Source organism: Mustelus asterias, chromosome 26 (assembly GCF_964213995.1).
Source record: "Mustelus asterias chromosome 26, sMusAst1.hap1.1, whole genome shotgun sequence".
Classification (NCBI taxonomy): domain Eukaryota; kingdom Metazoa; phylum Chordata; class Chondrichthyes; order Carcharhiniformes; family Triakidae; genus Mustelus; species Mustelus asterias.
In genome coordinates, this window is record NC_135826.1 from 33,746,327 (window position 1) to 33,769,501 (window position 23,175).

Here is a 23,175-nt window from a genome sequence, read left to right on the forward strand (position 1 = left end):
AATTCAATGTGACCTTTGTTATCACTGACTTGACATTTACTCAAAGTCTACAAGATCCCAGTTCTTTGCTGTACATTTCTGCATCAACTATTATTTCTTACCAGGTAACCAATATAATTATGCTGGCATGAAATAAATCAAATGTGCATTTTTGTAATTGCTAATTGAAGAAAATGACTGATTTAATTATTCTGCGAGTCATTGAGGATTTCTCCCTCACTATGATTGTGAATTTATTGCAGCTCACTGACCTGTACAACAAGAGCAAAATTAATGCAAGATTTTCAGGTTGTAGAACCACTTCCTTCAGGTGAGTTATTTCATTATTTTATATTGAAAATATGCATTATCATTAATTTGTAAATATAAACAGGCATTATAGAAGGGTAAGTTGATAATAGTTCTACGAACCATGTGAAAAAGTTTAAAATTGGTAAATGCCGTACAATATATGGCACATAGAGAAACATTCAATGGCTGTATGTTATATGTATTGTTGCATGTTGTATTGTATGTTATATGTATTGTTGTGTGTTCCCTGATAGTGTTTGTAGTTATTTTACATTGGTATGTTTCAGTCACACATCATTAACTAACTAGAATAACAATTAAAGTTTTAGCCACGGAACTAATTCCGTCACCATTATTGTTATATTGTTCTGATGTTCAGTTTACCCCGACAAACTGTGCTGGGGGACATGAACCTGTTTTGAAACTGATCTTTTGAGAACAGTGATAGATTCATTTAAAACTCTGGAATGCAGGATAAGTGGAATTTCCCATTTTTTTCTTCTTAAGTGCTGGACCAAGCAAGCAAAGCAGTGTGCAGCTCACCGGCTGCACAGTCAGCTTTCCTCACCATATTTTGCACGCTTGTTAGAAAATAATCCTAGACGCGTGGCCTATGTTCTCATGCCGGTGAGGCAGGCTCTGAAATAGCTGTCAATGTACCATCCATTGACTCTGTCTACACTTCCCGCTGCCTCAGCAAAGCAGCCAGCATAATTAAGGACCTCACGCACCTCGGACATTCTCTCTTCCACCTCCTTCCTTCGGGAAAAAGATACAAAAAGTCTGAGGTCACGTACCAACCGACTCGAGAACAGCTTCTTCCCTGCTGCCGTCAGACTTTTGAACGGATTTACCTTGCATTAAGTTGACCTTTCTCTACACCCTAGCTATGACTGTAACACTTAATTCTGCATTCTCTTCTTTCCTTCTCTATGTACAGTACGCTTTGTCTGTATAGCGTGCAAAAACAATACTTTTCACTATATGCTAATACATGTGATAACAATAAATCAAATCAAATCAAATGTAAGTTTTCTAGAGATAGAAATTTCTGACAAAGCAAATGAAAATACTCTCACACGCACACAGGGAACCCTGCCTCCATGTACACAGGGACCCACACACCTTCCCAAATACATGAGACCCCCTCCCATCCCCCACCACCACCAAATGCATATCGGGACTCCCCCACCCGTAGAGCTCCCCGGAGGAACCTCTATGACACTGGCCGCGGCACCCTGTCACTGTTTCTGACTAGGAAGGCAGTCATGATGTGGAGATGCCGGCGTTGGACTGGGGTAAACACAGTAAGAAATTTAACAACACCAGGTTAAAGTCCAACAGGTTTATTTGGTAGCAAAAGCCACACAAGCTTTCGGAGCCTTAAGCCCCTTCCTCAGGTGAGTGGGAATTCTGTTCACAAACAGGGCATATAAAGACACAAACTCAATTTACATGAATAATGGTTGGAATGCGAATACTTACAGCTAATCAAGTCTTTAAGATACAAACAATATGAGTGGAGAGAGCATCAAGACAGGCAATACACATCTCTTTGAAATGCACTATTATGCCAATCACAATAAACTGTTCAGAACAACATGTCATTTAGTTAACCCCCTTAATACATTTTGTTTTAACAGACTGGCAGATATTGCTAACACCCGTGTGTTTGCAATTTGCACATTCAGAAATGATTCTAATCCTCAGGAGGTTAATAAAGTTACTGTGTACCATGCATTCAGAGACAACACTAAGAACATCTCCACCTTAGGAATGTATTCACTGGACAACAACAGCCTCTACGTAAATGGTATTGTGCATTTAAAATGTATCTATTTAAATGATTGAACTTAGTTACTTTTTAAAAGCCTGCATTAATTCCATTCTTTATTGATAGCATTCCAATTGATGCAGTTCACCCAAAACACATGCTATTAATCTTTCAGGTTACAATGAACAGACTCCTTTACCCAGTGAGTATTTCTTTAAAGCAAATTCTTTACTGATACCTCTTCATATATTGTCAGAAAATACCACATTATTAGAAATACAATGATCGAAAATCTCCTGTCTCGTCCGATGCGGGAATCGTAGCGGGCGAGACAGGAAATTTGGTGGATCATTTAAAGCTCGGGCGGGAATTTCCGGTCTCGGGGCACGCGCACTAGTCCTTTTCTTCTTTAGTTGTTTGTTGTACATCTGGAATTGTGAACCAGTGATGGTTCAACTAAATGTTGTTTGCTTCCTCTTGCAATCCGAATTCTTGAGATGAGGGATTTTAATATGATAACGCTAAATGTGAATGCAACTAGAATAAGAACAGCAGATGCTGCTGAGAACCAGACCTGCAACCACAATCTGACATTCCATGGGTGGATTTTACACTCCCCCATCTGAAGATGTGAAGAGGTGTGTAATATTCAGTGGGTAGCCTTCCCACAGCATGGCCTTTCCTTAGGGAGGGGTAGGCGACACATTGGGAGATCTTTCCTCCTTTTGTCCTATTGAGTACCTTTAGTGGCTAATGGATCGCCGCAGCATGTCCTCGTCCTGTTGACACTGGTACTTTACAACAAGGCAGGAAAAGACCCATGCCATGCAGGATGTCTCAGCAATATTAACTGCATAGGCTCTGATGCGCGATAAATCACACGGGAGGCAGGATGTACCCGGGAAATAAAGGCTTTTATTGCCAACAATAACAGAGCTACTATATACAATATACAATCCCAGACTAAAGGGTCACCAGGCAGAGCAGTGACCTTTATACCTCTCCCAGGAGGCGGAGCCAACTGGGGTGTACCATAGGACTATATTAACAGGTAGAACAGCCCAACCCTAACCCCAACAGTAACATATCTACAGACTCATAGTACTGGCCAGACCATGGCTCAGCACTCCTGGTGGTAACCAACAATGGTTCACCACAGGCTCATGTCAGACAAGGGTGTGAGCCATCTTCTGGAGGTCTTCTGCACCCCCAAACCAATGTCATTGCTTCCTCCCCCTTCTCTTTTAACCCTCTTGTCCGGCCTCTTCAACCTGTCCCCCTCTGTCCCTGCCTCGCCTTGCCAAGACTCCTAGGCCTGGACTTACCTATGGTGATTTAGTTTGTGGTGGGTTTGCCTTTAGTTCCATAAGTGATATTGCTCGCAGCTGGCACTGAAAGGACTACAGAGTTACTGGCCATTAGATTGTTTCCAGCATTAGTTTGCTGTGGGCCTCTGATGCCCTATAAAATCCAGCCCCATATCATCGCTAACCACTGCGCCACTGTGTTGCCCTGTATATTTTGGCTCACATCACATGGTGTTAATACAGTTGCTGTCTTCTCAGTCTGACATTTTCTTTTTGTCTCCCATTAGCAAAACCACCATCTGTGACAACACAGGCTTCAAGCCCGGGAGTGAAGTCCATTGGACTCAATGTAACCTTTGTTATCACTGACTTAGAGTTCACACAAAACCTACTAGATTCCAGTTCTTTGCTGTACAACTCTGCATCAAAAATTATTTCTCACCAGGTAACCATACAGTTTATACTGTCATACAAAAAATGATCACTTTCCAGAAAAATTAGTGCTGTGATAATGATTAAAGAAAATGATTAATAAAATGATTTTAGCAACCATTGCGATCACCTTTCTCAAACACTGTGTTTGTGAATTTATTCCAGCTCACTGCCCTGTACAACAAGAGCAAAATTAATGCCAAATTTTCAAGCTGCAAGGTTGTTTCCTTCAGGTGAGGATATTACACTGTTGCAAGATGCACTGCAGCAACTCACTAAGACTCCTTGAACAACACCTCCCAAACCTCAAGCTCCATCACCTAGAAATATAAGAGCAGCAGGCATCTGGGAACATCACCACTTACAAGTCCCAGTCCAAGTCACGCATTATTCTGATTTGGAAATATACCAGTGTTCCTTCACTGTAACCTGTCAAAATCCTGGAACTCCCTCCCTACTATAGATATACCTGCCCCACATGGACTGCAGTGGTTCAAGAAGGCAGCTCACCGCCAGCTTCTCTTGAGCAATTAGAGATGGACATTACATGCTGGACTTGCCAGTGATGCCCACATTTCATGAATTAATAAAAAAATAAACATATCAAACTGCTTATGTATATTAATTATAAATATAAACCAGCATTGTAGAAGGGTGAGTAATTAGTCATTTGTTGAACCATATAAAGGTGTTTAAAATTGCTAAAGCTGTACAATGTGCCAATCATAGAGAAACGTTCAGTGGCTGAATGAATGGTTTGCATATTGTTGAATATTGGCCAATGCTTTTATTTCATAGAATCAATAGAATCCCTGCAGTGCAGAAGGAGGCCATTCAGCCCACTGAATATGCATTGACTCTCTGACAGCATCTTAGCTAGGCCCTATCCCCGTAACCCAACCTATTCACCCCACTAATCCCCGTAACCTACACAACTTTGGACACAAAGGGGCAATTTAGCCTGGCTAATCTACCTAATCTGCACATTTTTGGAGTGTGGGAGGAAACCGGCGCACCCGGAGGAAACCCACGCAGACACAGGGAGCACATGCAAACCCCATACAGTCACCTGAGGCCAGAATCTAACGCTCCATCATGTCACCCTTATTTCTTATTTCTTTTATTGTAGTGTGTTTCATGCACCATTGTTAGTACATCAGAATGGCTTTTGAACTGGTAGACATAGAGCTAATTTCCTTTAATCTTTTCTTCTCTAATCTCTTTGACATTTGTTATACACTGGTACTCAGCGATGGAGAGCAGGCATGGTCCTTAATGTCAGGGGGGCTAGCAGGGTAAATGCATGGGGGTCACTTAGATAGGATAGGACTTAGGTGGGATTGTTGTCAGTGCTGGCTCAATGGACGAAATGGCCTCCTTCTGCACTGTAGGGATTCTATGATTTTACTCAGCAATGGGGAGCAGACACAGTCTTTTGAAAACAATGATTGATTCAGCTTGGATTTATTTTTCTGGTGAAGGGGATCATTGCAATTTCAGTGAATCAAATACCTTCTTCCATCAAAAATCAGTCAACTGCATGATCAGTCATGAAGACCATTTCAGGTTGCACATACACAACAATAACATGCACTTTCAATTTTAGTATACTATATTCGCGGTTCACAATCCTCTACACGAAAGAGACCAAATGCAGATTGTGTGACTGCTTTGCAGAACACTTCTGTTCATCCTGAAAGTGTGACCCTGACATTCAGGTTGCCTGTCACTTTAATTTATCCTCCCACTCTGTCCTCACCCTCCTACACCGTTCCGATAAAGGCTCTGAATTTTAAAGCACGCCATCTGATTCACTTTGCTGTATATCTTTTTTTTTGCAGCCCAGCTAATGGTGGTGACACCAGTGTGTATGCAGTCTGCACTTTCACAAATGATTCTGCAGCTGATAAAGTCACTGTATACCATGTGTTCAGAGACAACACGAAGAACATCACCACTTTAGGAATATATTTACTGGACAATGACAGCCTCTATGTGAATGGTATTTAGCATTTTGAATTAGATACTTTGAGCGGTCAGATTTTATTTCAACAGTGTGGATGGGTTAATAACTTATTTATGGGCAAGATGATGGTTAATTTAAACAGTACTGAGTTCCCCTCTCACCACCCAGCCATAAATAGAAAAGAGTTTTGATTTCTTTCCTGCTTTATGAGCAGTGGCATATTTCCTACCCCTCAGTTTTGGTTTGATTTCATTTTCTATTAAAAACCCCACAGCAAATTTGAGACAGGATGAACTCAAAGGGTTAGTTTATTTGCATGCACTCAAAACAGGTTCCAGAGTCCTGAATTAAAGACCAATGAGGCATTCCTCATGGAGTTTGGCAGACTGAAAAACAATGCTGCATAATTCACGTTTCTACTCGTGCTGACTTCACAAGATGAGGTGGACACACTCAGAGATGAACCAGCCTTGGAGGTGATGGAGAATTTCCAGCAGAAGCAGTGTAGGTGGAGCCAGGTATTCCATATGGGCAGAGCTCCTTTCCTGTGAGGCTGCTAGTAAATTGACAAATCGCAGACTGAGTTCTTCGGCTCGGCAAGGCAATATTAACTTGTTCAACAAGCCAGAGAGTGACGCCACACTCACTTCTCCACCCAATCTCCAACAAATGATGTGTATCAATTGTTTGGAATGTAGCTAGGTTTCAAAAGTTGCTAAATATCTCACCCATTACAAATTGAAAGAGAGGTTATTGGGCCTTTTGACTGAGCAGACCATCAGTCCCCTTCTGGCCAGCCTTGGTTATCAAATGCTGATGGCCTTCATATAGCTCTCTTTGAGGTCAGGCTGTGCAGTCCACCATTGGTCGTTAGTGATTCCTCAGAGATAACGAGGTTTCCTGAAACTGCAAATGTGACTTCTTTAGTTCAGGGATCATAGACAGACATTGGTTCAGACATTTTATGGATCTTGTTCAGTTTTAAACTTGATGAAAGAGTCTTAAGGATGTCTATATATTTTTTATAAAAGTATACAAGGTGAGGTCTTAGTCCCTCACAATATCCACCTTGAAATAAAAGAACTAAAGCTCTGGATTTCACTCTTTAATGATGGGTTTCCACTGGGCTCATCTCATATAACACATATGCTATTGATTTTTCAGGTTACCATGAATCAGCCCCTTCACCAAGTGAGTATTGTTTCCACTTTTATTTCCTTATAATTTTCTTTTATTACAAGATGAGTGGTCACATGACATCAGGTTATAGTCCAGCAGGTTTATTTGCGATCACAAGCTTTCGCAATGCTGCTCCTTCATCAGGCGAAGTCTGACCAGTTCACCTGATGAAGGAGCAGCGCTCCATCAGCTTGTGATTTCAAATAAATCTGTTGGACTATAGTCTGGTTTCATGTCATAGAATCCTACAGTGCAGAAGGAGGCCATTTGGCACATCGAGTTGGCACCGAACACAATCCGACCCAGGCCCTACCCCCCGTAACCCCATGCATTTATCCCAGCTCATCCCCCTGACACTAAGGGGAAATTTAACATGGCCAATCCACCTAACCTACACATCTTTGGAGTTTGGGAGGAAACCGGAGCATCCAGAGGAAACCCACGCAGACACGGGGAGAATGTGAATGTGCAAACTCCACACAGACAGTGACCCAAACTGGGAATCGAACCCGGGTCCTTGGCGCTGTGAGGCAGCAGTGCTAACCACTGTGCCACCGTGCCGCCCTGTGTGATCTCTCATCTTGTCCACCCCAGTCCAACACCGGCATCTCCACATATTTTATATTATTACAGTGTAGGGTAGCAAAATAGATTCCACAATAATTTCCCCAGATTATTGGGGGGGTGGGGTTAATGTTTCCCAGTTACAAATGATGCATCATTTTAATTTCTGTTGAGAAACATTTTGAAGGTTTTAAAAGAGATCCAGGACTGAATTTCCAAGTCTTGCCGAGGTGGGGGAATGGAAATGGATTTCAGGCCTCAAAATTATACTGCTGGTCGGCAAGCTGGTTTCCCAAACCGTACCTGACGTTGGCTGTTTTGGCCGACACAGTTTTGGAGGTCGGCAAATATACTCACCTCCATGAGATGACCAGGCAGCCAGGCTCATTACCAGCCTTATTAACCAGAAATTAAGAATGCCGCTTGGGATTTTCTCAATGTGACAGGAGCCAGTTTAGCCGCTTGGAGATGGGCGCTTAGCAGCAGGCTGGGGTGCCAGCTTTTCAGACAGGTCTACAGAGCCTCCCCATGTAGAGGCTCTGTGCGAGCATGTATCATAGAACCCTACAGTGCAGAAGAGGCTATTTGGCCCATCGAGCCTGCACCGACTCTGTGACAGATTATCTTAGTAAGAAGTCTCACAACATCAGGTTAAAGTCCAACAGGTTTATTTGGTAGCACAAGCCACTAGCTTTCGGAGTGCTGCCCCTTCATCAGGTAAGTGGGAGTTCTGTTCACAAACAGGGCATATAAAGACACAAACTCAATTTACAAAATAATGGTTGGAATGCGAGTCTTTACAGGTAATCAAGTCTTAAAGGTACAGACAATGTGAGTGGAGAGAGGGTTAAGCACAGGTTAAAGAGATGTGTATTGTCTCCAGCCAGGACAGTTAGTGAGATTTTGCAAGCCCAGACAAGTCATGGGGAATACATGGGGAGTTAGATAGTGTGACATGAACCCAAGATCCCGGTTGAGGCCGTCCTCATGTGTGCGGAACTTGGCTATCAGTCTCTGCTCAGCGACTCTGCGTTGTCGTGTGTTGTGAAGGAGCGCCTTGGAGAACGCTTACCTGAAGATCAGAGGCCGAATGCCCGTGACTGCTGAAGTGTTCCCCAACAGGAAGAGAACACTCTTGCCTGGTGATTGTCAAGCGGTATTCATTCATCCATTGTCGTAGCGTCTGCATGGTCTCCCCAATGTACCATGTCTCGGGACATCCTTTCCTGCAGCGTATCAGGTAGACAACGTTGGCCGAGTTGCAAGTGTACGTACCGTGTACCTGGTGGATGGTGTTCTCGCGTGAGATGATGGCATCCGTGTCAATGATCTGGCACGTCTTGCAGAGGTTGCTGTGGCAGGGTTGTGTAGTGTCGTGGTCACTCTTCTCCTGAAGGCTGGGTAGTTTGCTGTGGACAATGGTTTGTTTGAGGTTGTGTGCTTGTTTGAAGGCAAGAAGGGGGGTGTGAGGATGGCCTTGGAGAGATGTTTGTCTTCATCAATGACATGTTGAAGACTCCGGTGAAGATGTCATAGCTTCTCCGCTCCGGGGAAGAACTGGACGACGAAGGGTACTCTGTCCGCCATGTCTTGTGTTTGTCTTCTGAGGAGGTCAGTGCGGTTTTTTGCTGTGGCGTATCGGAACTGTCGATCGATGAGTCGAGCGCCATATCCTGTTCTTATGAGGGCATCTTTCAGCGTCTGGAGGTGTCTGTTGCGATCCTCCTCATCTGAGCAGATCCTGTGTATACGGAGGGCTTGTCCGTAGCGGATGGCTTTGTTAACGTGTTTAGGGTGGAAGCTAGAGATGAGGACGGCCTCAACCGGGATCTTGGGTTCATGTCACGCTATCTGTAACCCCCACGACTTGCCTGAACTTACAAAATCTCACTAACTCTCCTGGCTGAGGACAATACACATCTCTTTAACCTGTGCTTAATCCTCTCTCCACTCACATTGTCTGTACCTTTAAGACTTGATTACCTGAAAAGACTCACATTCCAACCATTATCTTGTAAATTGAGTTTGTGTCTTTATATGCCCTGTTTGTGAACAGAACTCCCACTTACCTGATGAAGGGGCAGCACTCCAAAAGCTAGTGGCTTGTGCTACCAAATAAACCTGTTGGACTTTAACCTGATATTATGAGACTTCTTACTGTGTTTACCCCAGTTCAACGCCGGCATCTCCACATCACAGATGATCTTACTCAGGCTCTCTCTCCTGCCCTAACCCTGTAACCCCAAGTATTCACCCCGCTAATTCCCCTAACCTGCACATCTTGGGATGCTAAGGGGCATTTTAACATGGCCAATCCACTTAACCTGCACATCTTTGGACTGTGGGAAGAAACCCACGCAGATATGGGGAGAACTTGCAAACTCCACACAGACAGTGACCTGAGACCGAAATTGAACCCGGGTCCCTGGAGCTATGAGGCAGCAGTGCTAACCACTGTGCTACCGTGCCGCCAATTCTGTATCAAGGTGCAAACCATTCAGTTGATTTGCAATGGGGTGTAGGGGGCTGGTGGGGGCGCAGTGGACAAGAATCCACCTTAGACACTGATTCACTGTCATTGAACAATTGCATGGGAAGATGTAGTTGATGAGTGATTGGCATGGGACCGTCTATAGCTTCCAACATTAAAGTAGATAAATGGGAACCGGAGAAGGGAAAAAGGCAAACAAAAGGAAAGTGCCTCCTAGTGTCATCAACAAACTTGGATGTACAGGTCTTGACTCACTTGCCCAAGTCACTCATACAGTTTGTGAAAAGCTGAGGCGCCAGTCGATGCCCTCGGGGACACTACAGGTTACATCTTGTCAAAATGCGTACAAATCTATTATCCATACTCTGTCTCCTACCTCCTAACTAATTGTCTATCTATTTCAATAGATCACTTCCAATTAAATGCTCTCCTATGTTTGCTAACAGTCTCCTGTGTGAAACCTTCTTGGTATCCTTCTGGAAGTCCATATAAATAATATCCATTTGCAGACTCTTATCTAACACTTTAGTTACCGTCCTAAAAGGTGAACCAACTGATTGATACTTAAGCTGCGAACAAGAGCAGGGGTTAGTCCTGTACTCGCAATTAGACCTGCAACCCAAGATTAAAACAAGCAGAAGACTCCAAGTCAATAAGACACTCAACAAAATCAGAACTATCTCTTGCAGAAATAAAAAAACAGCTGCATGTTCAGTGGAAGGAGAAGTTTGCATCTAATTGTGCATGTGATAGGACAAGGATGTTGGATAGTCCTTTGAAAGAATGGTCTCACTAAGCCTTGTAAAGTTCGAACTCAATCTCATTAGTTCAAACTGTGATGGTTTCTATATTTTAGATATATTTTGTCCTACTGTCTTTAATACAAATGATGCAATCACAGAGATGTTTGATTCTCAATTTTAATGCATTTTTGTCTCTCTGAATAGCGATACCACCACCTGTGACAACCCCAAAGCTGCAAACAAAGCCCCTTGAGTTTAATGTGACTTTCATTATTACCAACCTGGCCCCGACAGCAAACCTGCAGTCCCCTAATTCTGCACTGCACAAATCCGCATCAACTATCATTGCTTATCTGGTCAGTCAACAACTTACTTATTAATATGTTTTAATTAATTTTATGGCATTTGTCTCTAAAAGTGTGATTGTTATTTTTCTTCAGATGGGCAGTCTATTTACTAACAGCAATATCAAGAGAACATTCCAAAACTGTAGAGTTCGCTCTTTCAGGTAAGGAATGTTGATATTAAACCTCAGCAGTATTTGTTTTAAGGTCACTTGAATGTTTAGTAAATTAGTTAGCATTACATAAATGTAAAACGGTAAAATGTTCTGGTAATCTTGATAGTTGTCTCGATGATCAGATCAGAGTTTGCACTGCCAGGCTGGCACTGCCAAATGAGTAATTCCCAGACATATGCCCAACCGCTGGAGGTTTCAATGGCTTCCGATCCCCCCTGCCCTGGTGGAGCCATCATGCCTGTTCTCTGTTTGTGGAGACCACTAGTGATCCACCCCAGGCTCCCGCTGTGCCAGAGGGTCGGAAAATCCCGGGAGTATGGAAAATCCAGCCTTGAATGCACTCAGCAGGCTAGGTTCTCTGACGTTGCATGCAGCTGGAAATCTCCAGTCCCGCTGCAGACAGCGGAGATTTGGCTGAGCATCAAATTATCTTTTCTCATTTAAGGAGGGCGGTGGGGGGGGGGGGGGGGGGGGGGGGGAGGGCGGTGGGGGGGGGGGGGGGGGCGCGGGGGTTATGAATGGCTGGAAAATTCCAGGCTGCATAATTAAATTCTCACGTTATCTGATCCTGCCCTTATTAGGTGGGAACCAAATTATGTCTGAGAATGGTGTGTGGGAAGATACCAATGAGGTTTCATGCTGGTACAGACCATCTTAAGCCAATCACCCATAATTTTCCGGCTCTGTTCTATCTCATCCTGCCCCTGGCATGACGTAGACAGAAAGTCACGGCCTATGACTAGGAACAATTTTGCACCCCATACAGTCTTCATCTTTATGAATAGAATAAATATGGTTCTGGAAACATGGGAAAAACTGTGTGGCTGCTTTGTGAATACCAACAAATCAACACTATTGGAAATTAATACACCATTTTAACCAAATAAAAATACTCTGGATTAAGAAATTTCAATATATACAAGCGAGAATTAATATGATTAAATTCCATTAACTTTAAACCTTATAATGTTAACACACAACTGCTGTACATTTTAGATATAGCACATTGCTTAGTTTAGTTTATTTATTAGTGTCACAAGTAGGCTTACATCAACACTGCAATGAAGTTACTGTGAAAGTCCCCCAGTCGCCACACTCCAGTGCCTGCTCGGGTACACTGAGGGAGAATTTAGCAAGGCCATTGCATCTAACCAGCACATTTTTCGGAATGTGGGAGGAAACCGGAGCACCCGGAGGAAATCCACGCAGACACATGGAGAAGGTGCAGACTCTGCACAGACAGCGACCCAAGCCGGGAATCGAACCTGGGCCTCTGGGCGCTGTGAGGCAGCAGTGCTTAACCACTGTGCCACCGTGCCACCCATATTGTAGATCCAGTACTTTTAAATATTTGCTCATGCATCCATGAAAGTTTAGGAGTGCAATCTCGCCAGCCGCTCATGCTCAACCAAATCTCGTTCACTGCAAGGGGACCAGAAAATCCCGCCAGTGTGAATGGCCGTAAGATTCTGCCGTAGGGCTCTTAGCAGAGTTTCAGATATGTTTTCTGACTCACTTTTCTGTACATGTGTTTATTTCACAGCCCGGCAAATGTTGAGGGCACCAGTGTTGATGCAGTCTGCACTTTCAGCAATGATTCTAATCCTCAGGAAGTTAATAAAGTGACTGTGTACCATGTGTTCAGAGACAAGACAAAGAGCATCTCCACCTTGGGAATATATTCATTGGACAATAACAGCCTCTACGTGAATGGTATTTAGCATTTAAAGGAGATAGCTTATCTTGTTACTTTTCATTCTATCAACACAGTGCGTAAATCTGATCAAATTGATAATGATTAAACCCAATCTATGAATTTTATCTCACGGTTTAATAACTTTCCACCCAACCTCATTGATACAAAACACATCTTTCATTTTTCAGGTTACCACGAATCTGTCCCTTCAACCAGTGAGTATAATTTGATATTTGTATTTCTTTAACATTTCCTTTTATCACAGTGGGTAAAGTTAAGGAAACTCTTATCTTAGCCTGATTTATGTATTGTCAAACATATTTAGGATGTTTCTTATTTAAAGCTACGTGTTTTTCCTATTTCTATAAAGAATTTATTTCCACCCTTGGAATTGAGAATTTTTGAAGTTTCAACCATAGATCCTGTATGTAATGTGACATCCTGGCCTGAATTCTCCGGTCTTGTACGCCCCGCTACTGCTGCCAGCGAGCATGGAGAATTTGGCGCTCAGTCAAGTCACCGTTCACAGCAGCGGTACTGGATAATCCCAGCCTCGGGTGAGGTCAGAGAATTCTGGTTTCTGTCACCTTATGTGAGTCCTATAAATGGACTGTTGCTGTGAACAACTAGAAAAGGAACAGTAATCTGTACTTAGAATACCAGTCTGTATTTACACGTCGCCCTAATTTTAAAAAGCAGGAGACTCCAAGTCAGTAAGAGCTTCAACAAAACCAGGGCAAATTTTCTATAGAGATAAGAAAACGGTTGCAGGATGACCAGGTATGATAAGTTTTTGCCCAATTGCATATGTGACAGCAAATATGACTGCATAGTCCTTTGAATGAGTGGTATCACCAAATCTGAAAAAGAAACTTAACTCCAGCTTCAACTATTCTGTAACGGTTTCTATATTTTTCATTTATTTTGTCCCACTGTCGTTAATACAAATGATGCAGTCGCAGCGGTGTTTAATTCTCAATTTTAATGCAGTTTTGTTTCTCTGAATAGCAATAGCACCACCTGTGACAACTCCAAAGCTGCCAACAAAGCCCTTTGAGTTTAATGTGACTTTTATTATTACCAACCTGGCCCCGACAGCAAACTTGCAGTCCCCTAATTCTGCACTGCACAAATCCGCATCAACTATCATTGTTTATCTGGTCAGTCAACAACTTACTTATTAATACATTTTTAAAATTAATTACATGACATTTGTCTCTAAAAGTGTGATTGTTACTTTTCTTCAGTTGAACGGGGTTTTTACGAGCAGCAAGATTAAAAGAACATTCCAAAACTGCAGAGTACGCTCTTTCAGGTAAGGATTGTTGACGTTAAACTTCAGCAGTATTTGTTTCAAGGTTACTTTAATGTTTCGTAAATTAGTTAGCATTCCATAAATGTTACAATATGTAAAATGATCCGGTTGTTCTGCAGAACTCCAATTATTGCCTCTATAATTATGTGTTTTTGTTAGATTTCTGTAATTGCTGCTAACATCAATGTTTTTCTAAAGCACACCAAACACTTTGGGTTGTGGAATTTAACTGACTGCTTAAAGAGATAGATTGTCCTGTGCAAAGACCCAAAACACCAATGAGTCATAGATTCTTGTGCATAGTCAGACACATGGAGGAGTTGCAATTTCAACTATATTGTAATCAATCTCAGGAATACACATAGAATCATAGAATCCCTACAGTGCAGAAGAGGTCACTTGACCCATCGAGTCTGCACTGACTCTCTGACAGAATATTACCAAGGCCCTCTTCCCCCACCCGATCCCCATAACCCCATATATTTCCCATGGCTAATCCATCCAACCTACACATCTTGGGAAACGAGGGGGCAATTTAGCATGGCCAATCCACCTAATCTGCACATCTTTGGACTGTGGGACGAAACTGGAGCACCCAGAGGAAACCAACGCAGATACGGGGAGAATGTGCAAACTCCACACGGGCAGTCACACAAGGTGGGAATTGAACTGGGGCCCCTAGAGCTGTGAGGCAGCAGTGCTAAGCACCGTGCTACCTTTGATTTCTGTGATTTCCACAAGCTAACGTAATGTAAGGTTTGACAGGAGTCACATAGCATTGTATGCCCCTTGAGAAACTTGCTTTTCTATTGTTCAAAGCATTCGAACTTTATAAGTGGTTAAGTGACAATATTAGATGATTGATAGCACCAAATGTTGATGTTTCTCCTGAGCAACAGTCTTCTTGCTGGTAAAGACACAACTCACGTTGAAGAAAACACCATTTACGTTGCACCTCAGTGAGGTCAGTGCTGCTGTGTACCCTGGCGTTGTGGGTTCAGGCAGTTAACATGCTTCATGCCTCCATAGCTCATTAACCCAGTTGGCCAAATGGTTGGCGTGTCGTTCCGAATTGACACTATGGGGGGTATTTTCCAATTCCACCCGCCCACCACGGGAAACATAGCAGGCGGGGTGGGGGTGGGTAGGGGCGCGGGGGGGGGGGGGGGGGGGGGGGTGGAACCATGCAAAGGTTCATTGAACTCGGGTGGGACTTTCTGGTTTTGGGGCCAGCGCAGCCAAAATATCCCTCCCTATAAATGTGGGATTCAATTCCCCGTTACTGCTGAGATAGATATGGGGCCTGCCTCTGTACCCTACCCCATAGAAAGCCATGGTTAAGTGCCCCTGAATAATCAAGGATGCTACTTGAAAAGGAAGAACAATTTGCACCCATAAATGGTGTTCAGGTCCATGAAGTGAATAGACACAGTTTGAGAAACATAGGCCAAAACTGTGCTGGTGCCATTGTGAATACAAATACCACAGGTAATTCGCGCAACATTTTAAACAAATAAAAATATCCCTGGACAAAGGAACCTCAATGTACAGAATAGTCAATCAGCACTATTAAATCCCATTTACATTAAACACAATCACTTTAACGCACAGCTGATGTACATTTTGGACACACCAGATTAAGGAGATTCAGCCCCAGTGCTTTGAAACATTTGCTCACGCACCCATGAAAGTTTAGGGCTTTTCTAAGAGTTTCAAATTATGTTTTCTAACTCGCTTTTTTTTGTACATGTGTTTAATTCACAGTCCGGCAAATGTTGAGGGCACCAGTGTTGATGCAGTCTGCACTTTCAGCAACGATTCTAATCCTCAGGAAGTTAATAAAGTGACTGTGTACCATGTGTTCAGAGACAAGACAAAGAGCATTTCCACCTTGGGAATATATTCACTGGACAATAACAGCCTCTACGTGAATGGTATTTAGTATTTAAAGGAGATGCTTATCTTGTTACATTCTATTCTATCAACACAATGCATTAATCTGATAAAATAGATGATGATTAAACGAAATATTTCATGATTTAATGATAACTTTCCACCTAATCTCAAAACACAACTTTGATTTTTCAGGTTACCATGAATCTATCCCTTCAACCAGTGAGTACAATTTGAAAATTTTGAATCTTTAACATTTCCTTTTATTACAGTGGGTAAAACTAAGGAAACTCTTTCTTAAACATGCATTGTCAAACATATCATAGAATCCCTACAGAGCAGAAGGAGGCCATTCAGCCCATCAGGTCTGTACCAACCACAATCCACCCAGGCCCTATCCCCCTAACCCCACGTATTTATCCTGCTCATCTCCCTAACATTATGGGGCAATTTACTATGGCCAATCCACCTAATCTGCACATCTTTGGACTGTGGGAGGAAACCAGAGCACCTGGAGGAAAGCCACACAGACAGACGGAGAACGTGCAAACTCCATACAGTCACCCAAGGCAGGAATTGAACCTGGGTCCCTGATGCTGTGAGGTAGCAGTGCTAGCCACTGTGCCACCATGCCACCCATTTAGGACATTTCCTGTGCAGAGCTACTAGTTTTTTCTAAATTCTATCAACAATTTAATTCTACTCTTGGAATTGAGAATTTTTGAAGTTTAACCCATGGATTCTATATGCGCTACGAGGCCGATATTTTCCCTCGTCGTCCACCACGGGAATCATAGCTGGCGAGACAGAAAATTTAGTGGGCCAAAGGCAGTGCCGGATTTAGACTTGGTGAGGCCCTAAGCTCTATAAAGCTTGGAGGCCCCTTGTTAAAAAGTTACAGCAAAAGGTCTCACAAAGATGCGTACCAAAACAGGACCTTGGGTCGCCACAAAAAAATTGAAAACGTAATTATGTCTTTTAATTATTTAATAGCAAGGTATTTAAAGTGAAAAATACAAATTATTTTCAAATGAATGCATTTACTGATTACATATTTATCATTTGGCTGGCTTGATCTCTCTCATAGATTTTGGTAATTTTTTGAGTTGCTCTTCAAGCTGGTGCTTTCTTTTTCTTTTCTGGTATCCGCTCTTAAATGGTCTCTTCATTGTAAACCTGAAATTTTGTGAGGCCCCTGCGGATTGTGAGGCCCTAAGCTTGTTTAGCTCATGCCTAAATCCGGCACTGGCCAAAGGTCCATTGAGTTTAGGCATGAATTGAGTCTAATTATGTGAGTTACATAGATGGACTGATACGGAGCTGGAAGTAACTGGAATAGGAGCTGCAGGCTGTTTATGGAAAGAGATACAATGCCCAGATTTTTAAAAAGCAGAAGACCCCAAGTCAGTAAGAGCTTCAACAAGATCAGGACAATTTTTATATCGATAAAAAGACTGTTACAGGATCACCAAGTATGATCATTTTTGTCCAATTGCATGTTGGTGAATATTGCTGTGTAGTCCTTTGAGTGAATGGCATCACCAAACCTGAAAAAGCCCCTAACTTCAGCTGGAACTATTCTGTGATGGTTTCTATATTTTTGATTTATTTTGTCCCATTGTCTTTAATACAGTTGGCGCAATCGCAGAGATGTTTGATTCTCAATTTTAATGCATTTTTGTGTTTCTGGATAGCGATAGCACCACCTGTGACATCTCCAAACCTGCAAACAAAGCCCTTTGAGTTTAACGTGACTTTCATTATCACCAACCTGGCCCCGACAGCAAACCTGCAGTCCTCTAATTCTGCACTGCACAAATCTGCATCAAAAATTACTGCTTATCAGGTCAGTCAACAAGTTACTTATTAGAAATATGCATTTTGACTAATTGTACTACATTTGTCTCTAAAAGTGTGATTGCTATTTTCCTGCAGTTGAACAGGCTATTTACTAGCAGCAAGATCAAGAAAACATTCCAAAACTGTAGAGTTCGCTCTTTCAGGTAAGGCATGTTGACACTCGATGTCAGTGGTATTTGTTTCAAATTACTTTTGTGCTTGTGATGGAGTGAGTGATGTCCTTGCCTCTGAGACAGCAGTTCCAGGTTTGAGTCCCACCCCAAGACTGAATGGACAATCATAATGTGGGTGTGGTCATAATGCGGCCAAACAGGTTCAGTATCAACCTGCAAAATCCTTCCAACACATACCAATGGCAGGCATTAAGAGCAGGCGAGGCTCCTGGTTAGCCATGCTTGATGCGGAGTGGCGCTCCCTCAATCTGTAAGTCTCTGGCAACAGACTAGTGACCTGTTCCAGCAATAACTAGCTATGAAAACAGACAATAGTTTGTCTCAGTGCGCCAATAGGTGTGGGAGGAGAACTGGAATTATTATTTTGGGAATTATTTAATACTGCATCAATGTTATAATGGTAACATTTTCCAGGAAAATGAGAGAATTCCAATTGTTGTTCCAATGCTCAAACTATGAGGGCATAATCGTCTCCAATATCAGCAAAGTCCAACGTTTGGCGTGGAAAGTGGTGTTGAATCTGCCGATTGCAATGGCAGCATTTTTTGACACATTGTGGAACACTTGGTAGGTATTGGTTCCATGCCCAATAGTTGGCAGGCGGCCAATGATTCACCCCCCGCCCACTATCACCTCAGCACTTCAAAGATCTGGGTGCCACATTTAAAGGCCGCCCCTGCACACAGCTCCCAACCTTCAGAGGTCACTGGGCTGCCAGATCCAGGAAACACCCAGGTTCTCCGATATCTCCCAGGAGCGACTGCGAGACAAAATGGAGGCTCGCCCTGGTCTGATATGCCCAGGCTCTGAGCAAAACGCTTGCCAGCAAGATCACTAATCCAGCATGGGTGGCAGTGGCAGCAATGATCAGTGCAAACACCCTTCAGAAGAGGACAACCATCCGGTTCCAAAAGAGGATAAACAATCTCCTCTGTTCTGCCAGAGTAAGTCACTCTTCTCATCACTCTCAACTCAATCACAGACCCATCACATATCTGAAGGGATCTCATTCAATGCCAGTTAAAGGGACACCACCACTCACTCTCCCCTTCATCTCCACTGGGGGTCGTCTCCTCATCCTGTCCATGGCCTCACTCACCAGCCAGACATGACTGGCATCCTCACAGTGCTCACCCACACCCTCCACCAGTGCAGGGACACCCGCCTTGACGGGACCTAGTTTTAGAGCAACCTCGGGGTCACAAACTGGTGAACACATCACACTGTCTGATCCAGAGCAGCCAAAGGCAGGGATATCCCAGAGTGCTGGCACTCAGAGGATTGCGGAGGCCAGGAATCTGATGCATTCCTGTCAGATGAGGAGCCTCTGGACTCAGTAATACCTCAGTTACTGGAGCTGCAAAGACAAACTCAGGAACATCGGATGCCATAGGATCAGGAGAGGTTACACTTTCCCCGCTGTACTGCTATGATATGACCCTGGTCATTGACAGCAGGTGAGCTGCCATCAGCCAGACGGGAGTCCGACATTCACATATGCTCTGTGAGGATCTATGGACTGACCCCTCTGCAAGTCATCATCATCCACCTGGAATGTTGGGACTATGGGCATCCGTTGCATCTTCATGTCAAGAGCCTTATCGCAGAGCGTACGTGTGCTGCCATCAGTCAGACGAGAGTCCAATGCTCACAGAAGCCATGTGAGGATAACGGGGTGTCCTCATCTGATGTCCTCATCACCCTCCATGAATCCTGCGGCAATGAGCACATTTCAAGCGTATCTGCCTCATGCCTGACATCCTGGCCCTCAAGGATCTCTTCGGCCTCATCCCCTCCAATGTCCTCCTCATCGGAGAAGATGTTGCCTTCCTCCATCTCCTACTCAGGCTGCTCCTCTCCCCGTTGCAGTGCCAGGTTGTGCAGGGCACAGCACGCAACAACAATGCGTGACACCCTCTGTGGATTGTACTGCAGGGCTCCAGCAGACCAGGCCAGGTTCTAGAACCTCATCTTTAGCATCCCTATGATCTGCTTGATCAACGTGTGAGTTGCAGCATGGGTCTCATTGTATCTTCTCTCTGCTGCACTCTGTGACCTCCGCACAGGCGTCACCAGCCATGTCCTCAGTGGGTAGCCCTTGTCCCTGAGGAGCCAACCCTGCAGCCTCTATGGGCCCTGAATGATGTCGGGGAATTGAGAGAGGCTGAGAATGTAGATTCGTGCACACTCCCTGGGAATCGAGCACACACCCGCAGGATGCGTTTGGTGTGGCCAACCTGCTGAACATTCAGCGAGTGGAAATCCTTGTAGTTCACATAGTTGATGGATTGCTGCCCTGGAGCTCTGAGTGCCATGTGAATACAGTCACTTTCACCCTGCACCTGAGGCAAAACAGAGATCTGCACAAATTCATTGCTCTTGCTTCCTGACTAGCTTGATCCCAGTGGAATTGGACAACTTTGTGTGCTCTCACAAAGATGGTGTCCATGAACCTCTGGATGCACTTGTGTATAAAGGTTTGTGAAATCCTGCAGAGGTCACCTGTGAAGCCCTGGAAGGATCCACTGCCGTAGAAATTTAGCACTGCTGTCACTTTTAGTGACACTGGAAGTGGATGCCCTCCAGGTCCCTGTGGCGCCAAGTCCTGCAGCAGCTGGCAGATGTGACCAACCAGTTCAATGGACATGCATACTCTTTGACGACACTGCTTCTTGGACATCTGCAATATGTCAAGCGTTGCCTGTAGACCCTGGGTCTAGTGGTGTGCTCTCTGGGATTCACTGTCTGCGAGAGGAGCTGGGATTGTCAACACTTCCTCTTGATGGTTCCTCTCTTGCCTTTGGTGAGCCACGTGCTGCCATTCCCGGCTTCTTCTTCTTCTCTCCTGTCTATAAGCGAGAAGAATGACAGTGAGATAATCAGGCTCCGTGCAAGATAATGAGATACCACCGCATTACAATGAAGCTCCCCACATTGAACGGTGAAAAACCTGACAGGGTGGAAGGGCGATTAGCTTCTACATTTAAATCAATGAGAAACACAACAAAGGACTTCTCGCAATATTTTCCGTTCTCGCCACCAAACCCACTCAACGCAAAAGGGAGTGGAAATCCCGGTATAGTATTATCTATTTGTTTGTGCTAGGTGACCATTGGTGCTGTAGGCTAAACGGTTTGGGTTATGAGATTTAAATGCTTGCATAAAAGGTGCAAAGACCTCAAAGTATTAACAGTATCAAGACAACCCTTCTTACCTGATTTCAGAGTGGAGGCCAGGAACCATTGTTCCCAGCATGCCTCGGAGACTTTCCACATGTGCATGAATCAGGAATGATTGAATGACAATATTAGAGGATGAATAGTGCTGAATGTTTCATCAGAAGTAACTCTTCAAATGCAGACAATAAAAATAGAACAAAACTTACTCCAACCTTTAAATCAAAGAAAAGGTTTAATGAAGAAACATCATTACTCCAAACTTGGGACAATCCAAGTTCCCCACAATTCTACACAGGGTTCTTATTTATAGTGAGTCAGCTGACTATTACATCTTGTTGCCATTGGTCACATTACATCCAATACAAAGTTATCACCGGTTACATTCTAACATTGAATGTTAATGTTCTCCCGAGCAGCAACCATGCCGGTGAAGGCATCATTGCTTCAATCAAAAAAAAACACCATTCACATTGAACCTCATTGAGGTCAATGCCGCAGTGTGCCCTGGGGTTGGGGTTCTAGCAACTGACCTGTTTCGTCTATATGCCTCCTTGGCTGGTTAACTCAATTGGCTAGATGGTTAGCATATGGTTCAGAATCAAACCAAAAAATGTGTGATTTGATCCCCATTCCAGCTAAGGTAGCTTTGGGGCCTGCTTTCTGCCCAGCCCTGTGGTAAAATATGGCATAAGCCATGGTTTAGTGACATTGAATAACCTTGCTCTTGTAAAAGAAGAACAATGCACCCATAAACAGTCTTTAGTTTGATCAACTAAATAGCTATGGTTCTGGGAACATGAGCAAAAACTGTAATGTCTAGCAAACACCAACAAACCCGACACTATGGGAAATTAATGCACCATTTTAAACAAATAATAATGATTGGAATTTCAATGTACACAATAATCAATCAACACAATTGAATCGCATTTACTTTAAAACCTTTTCACTTTAACACACAGCTGATGTGTATTTTGGACACACCAGATTAAGGAGATACAGTCCCAGTACTTTGAAACATTTGCTCACACACCCATGAAAGTTTAGGGCTCTTACCTGTTTTCTGATTATGTTTTCTGACACTTTTTTTGTACATGTGTTTATTTCACAGTCCGGCAAATGTTGAGGGCACCAGTGTTGATGCAGTCTGCACTTTCAGCAACGATTCTAGTCCTCAGGAAGTTAATAAAGTGACTGTGTACCGTGTGTTCAGAGACAAGACAAAGAGCATCTCCACCTTAGGAACATATTCACTGGACAATAACAGCCTCTACGTGAATGGTATTTAACATTTAAAGGGAATAGTTTATCGTGTTACATTCCATTCTATTAACACAATGCATTAATCTTTTGAAATTGAAGAATATTAAAACAAATCCATGAGTTTTATTTCATGATATCATGATAACTATCCAACAGACTTGTTTCACATAAAATACATGATTTTTATTTTTCAGGTTACCATGAATCTATTCCCTCACCCAGTGAGTATAGTTTCTATTTCTGTATCCCTGTAACATTTCCTTTTATTACAGTCCACCACAAAGAGGAAATTCTTGCTTAAACTCTATTGATATTTAAGGGGAGTCAGTGGCGAAGTCATATTGCCACAAGACCCGAATCCAGAGAGCCAGTGTAGTGCTCTGAGGACCCGGGTTCAAATCTCACCACAGTGAAATTTGAGTTCAGTAAAAATCTGGAATTAAAAGTCCAACGATGACCATGAAACCATTATTGATTGTCGTAAAAGCCCTTCTGGTTCGCTCATGTCCTTTAGGGAAGGAAATCTGCC

At 43.3% G+C, this 23,175-nt stretch overlaps 1 protein-coding gene across 1 annotated transcript; it reads left to right on the top strand.

Moving 5' to 3' along the window:
• The first annotated feature begins 173 nt into the window (after positions 1-173).
• Positions 174-22,947, top strand: LOC144479698 (mucin-16-like). The gene is made up of 15 exons (XM_078198727.1): positions 174-310; positions 5,646-5,806; positions 6,935-6,961; positions 10,952-11,103; positions 11,188-11,255; positions 12,811-12,980; positions 13,152-13,178; positions 13,972-14,123; positions 14,211-14,278; positions 16,043-16,212; positions 16,367-16,393; positions 17,866-18,017; positions 18,107-18,174; positions 22,495-22,664; positions 22,841-22,947. The coding sequence occupies exons 1-15, from the start codon at positions 174-176 to the stop codon at positions 22,945-22,947; spliced, it is 1,656 nt and encodes a 551-aa protein (XP_078054853.1).
• The last annotated feature ends 228 nt before the right edge of the window (positions 22,948-23,175 follow it).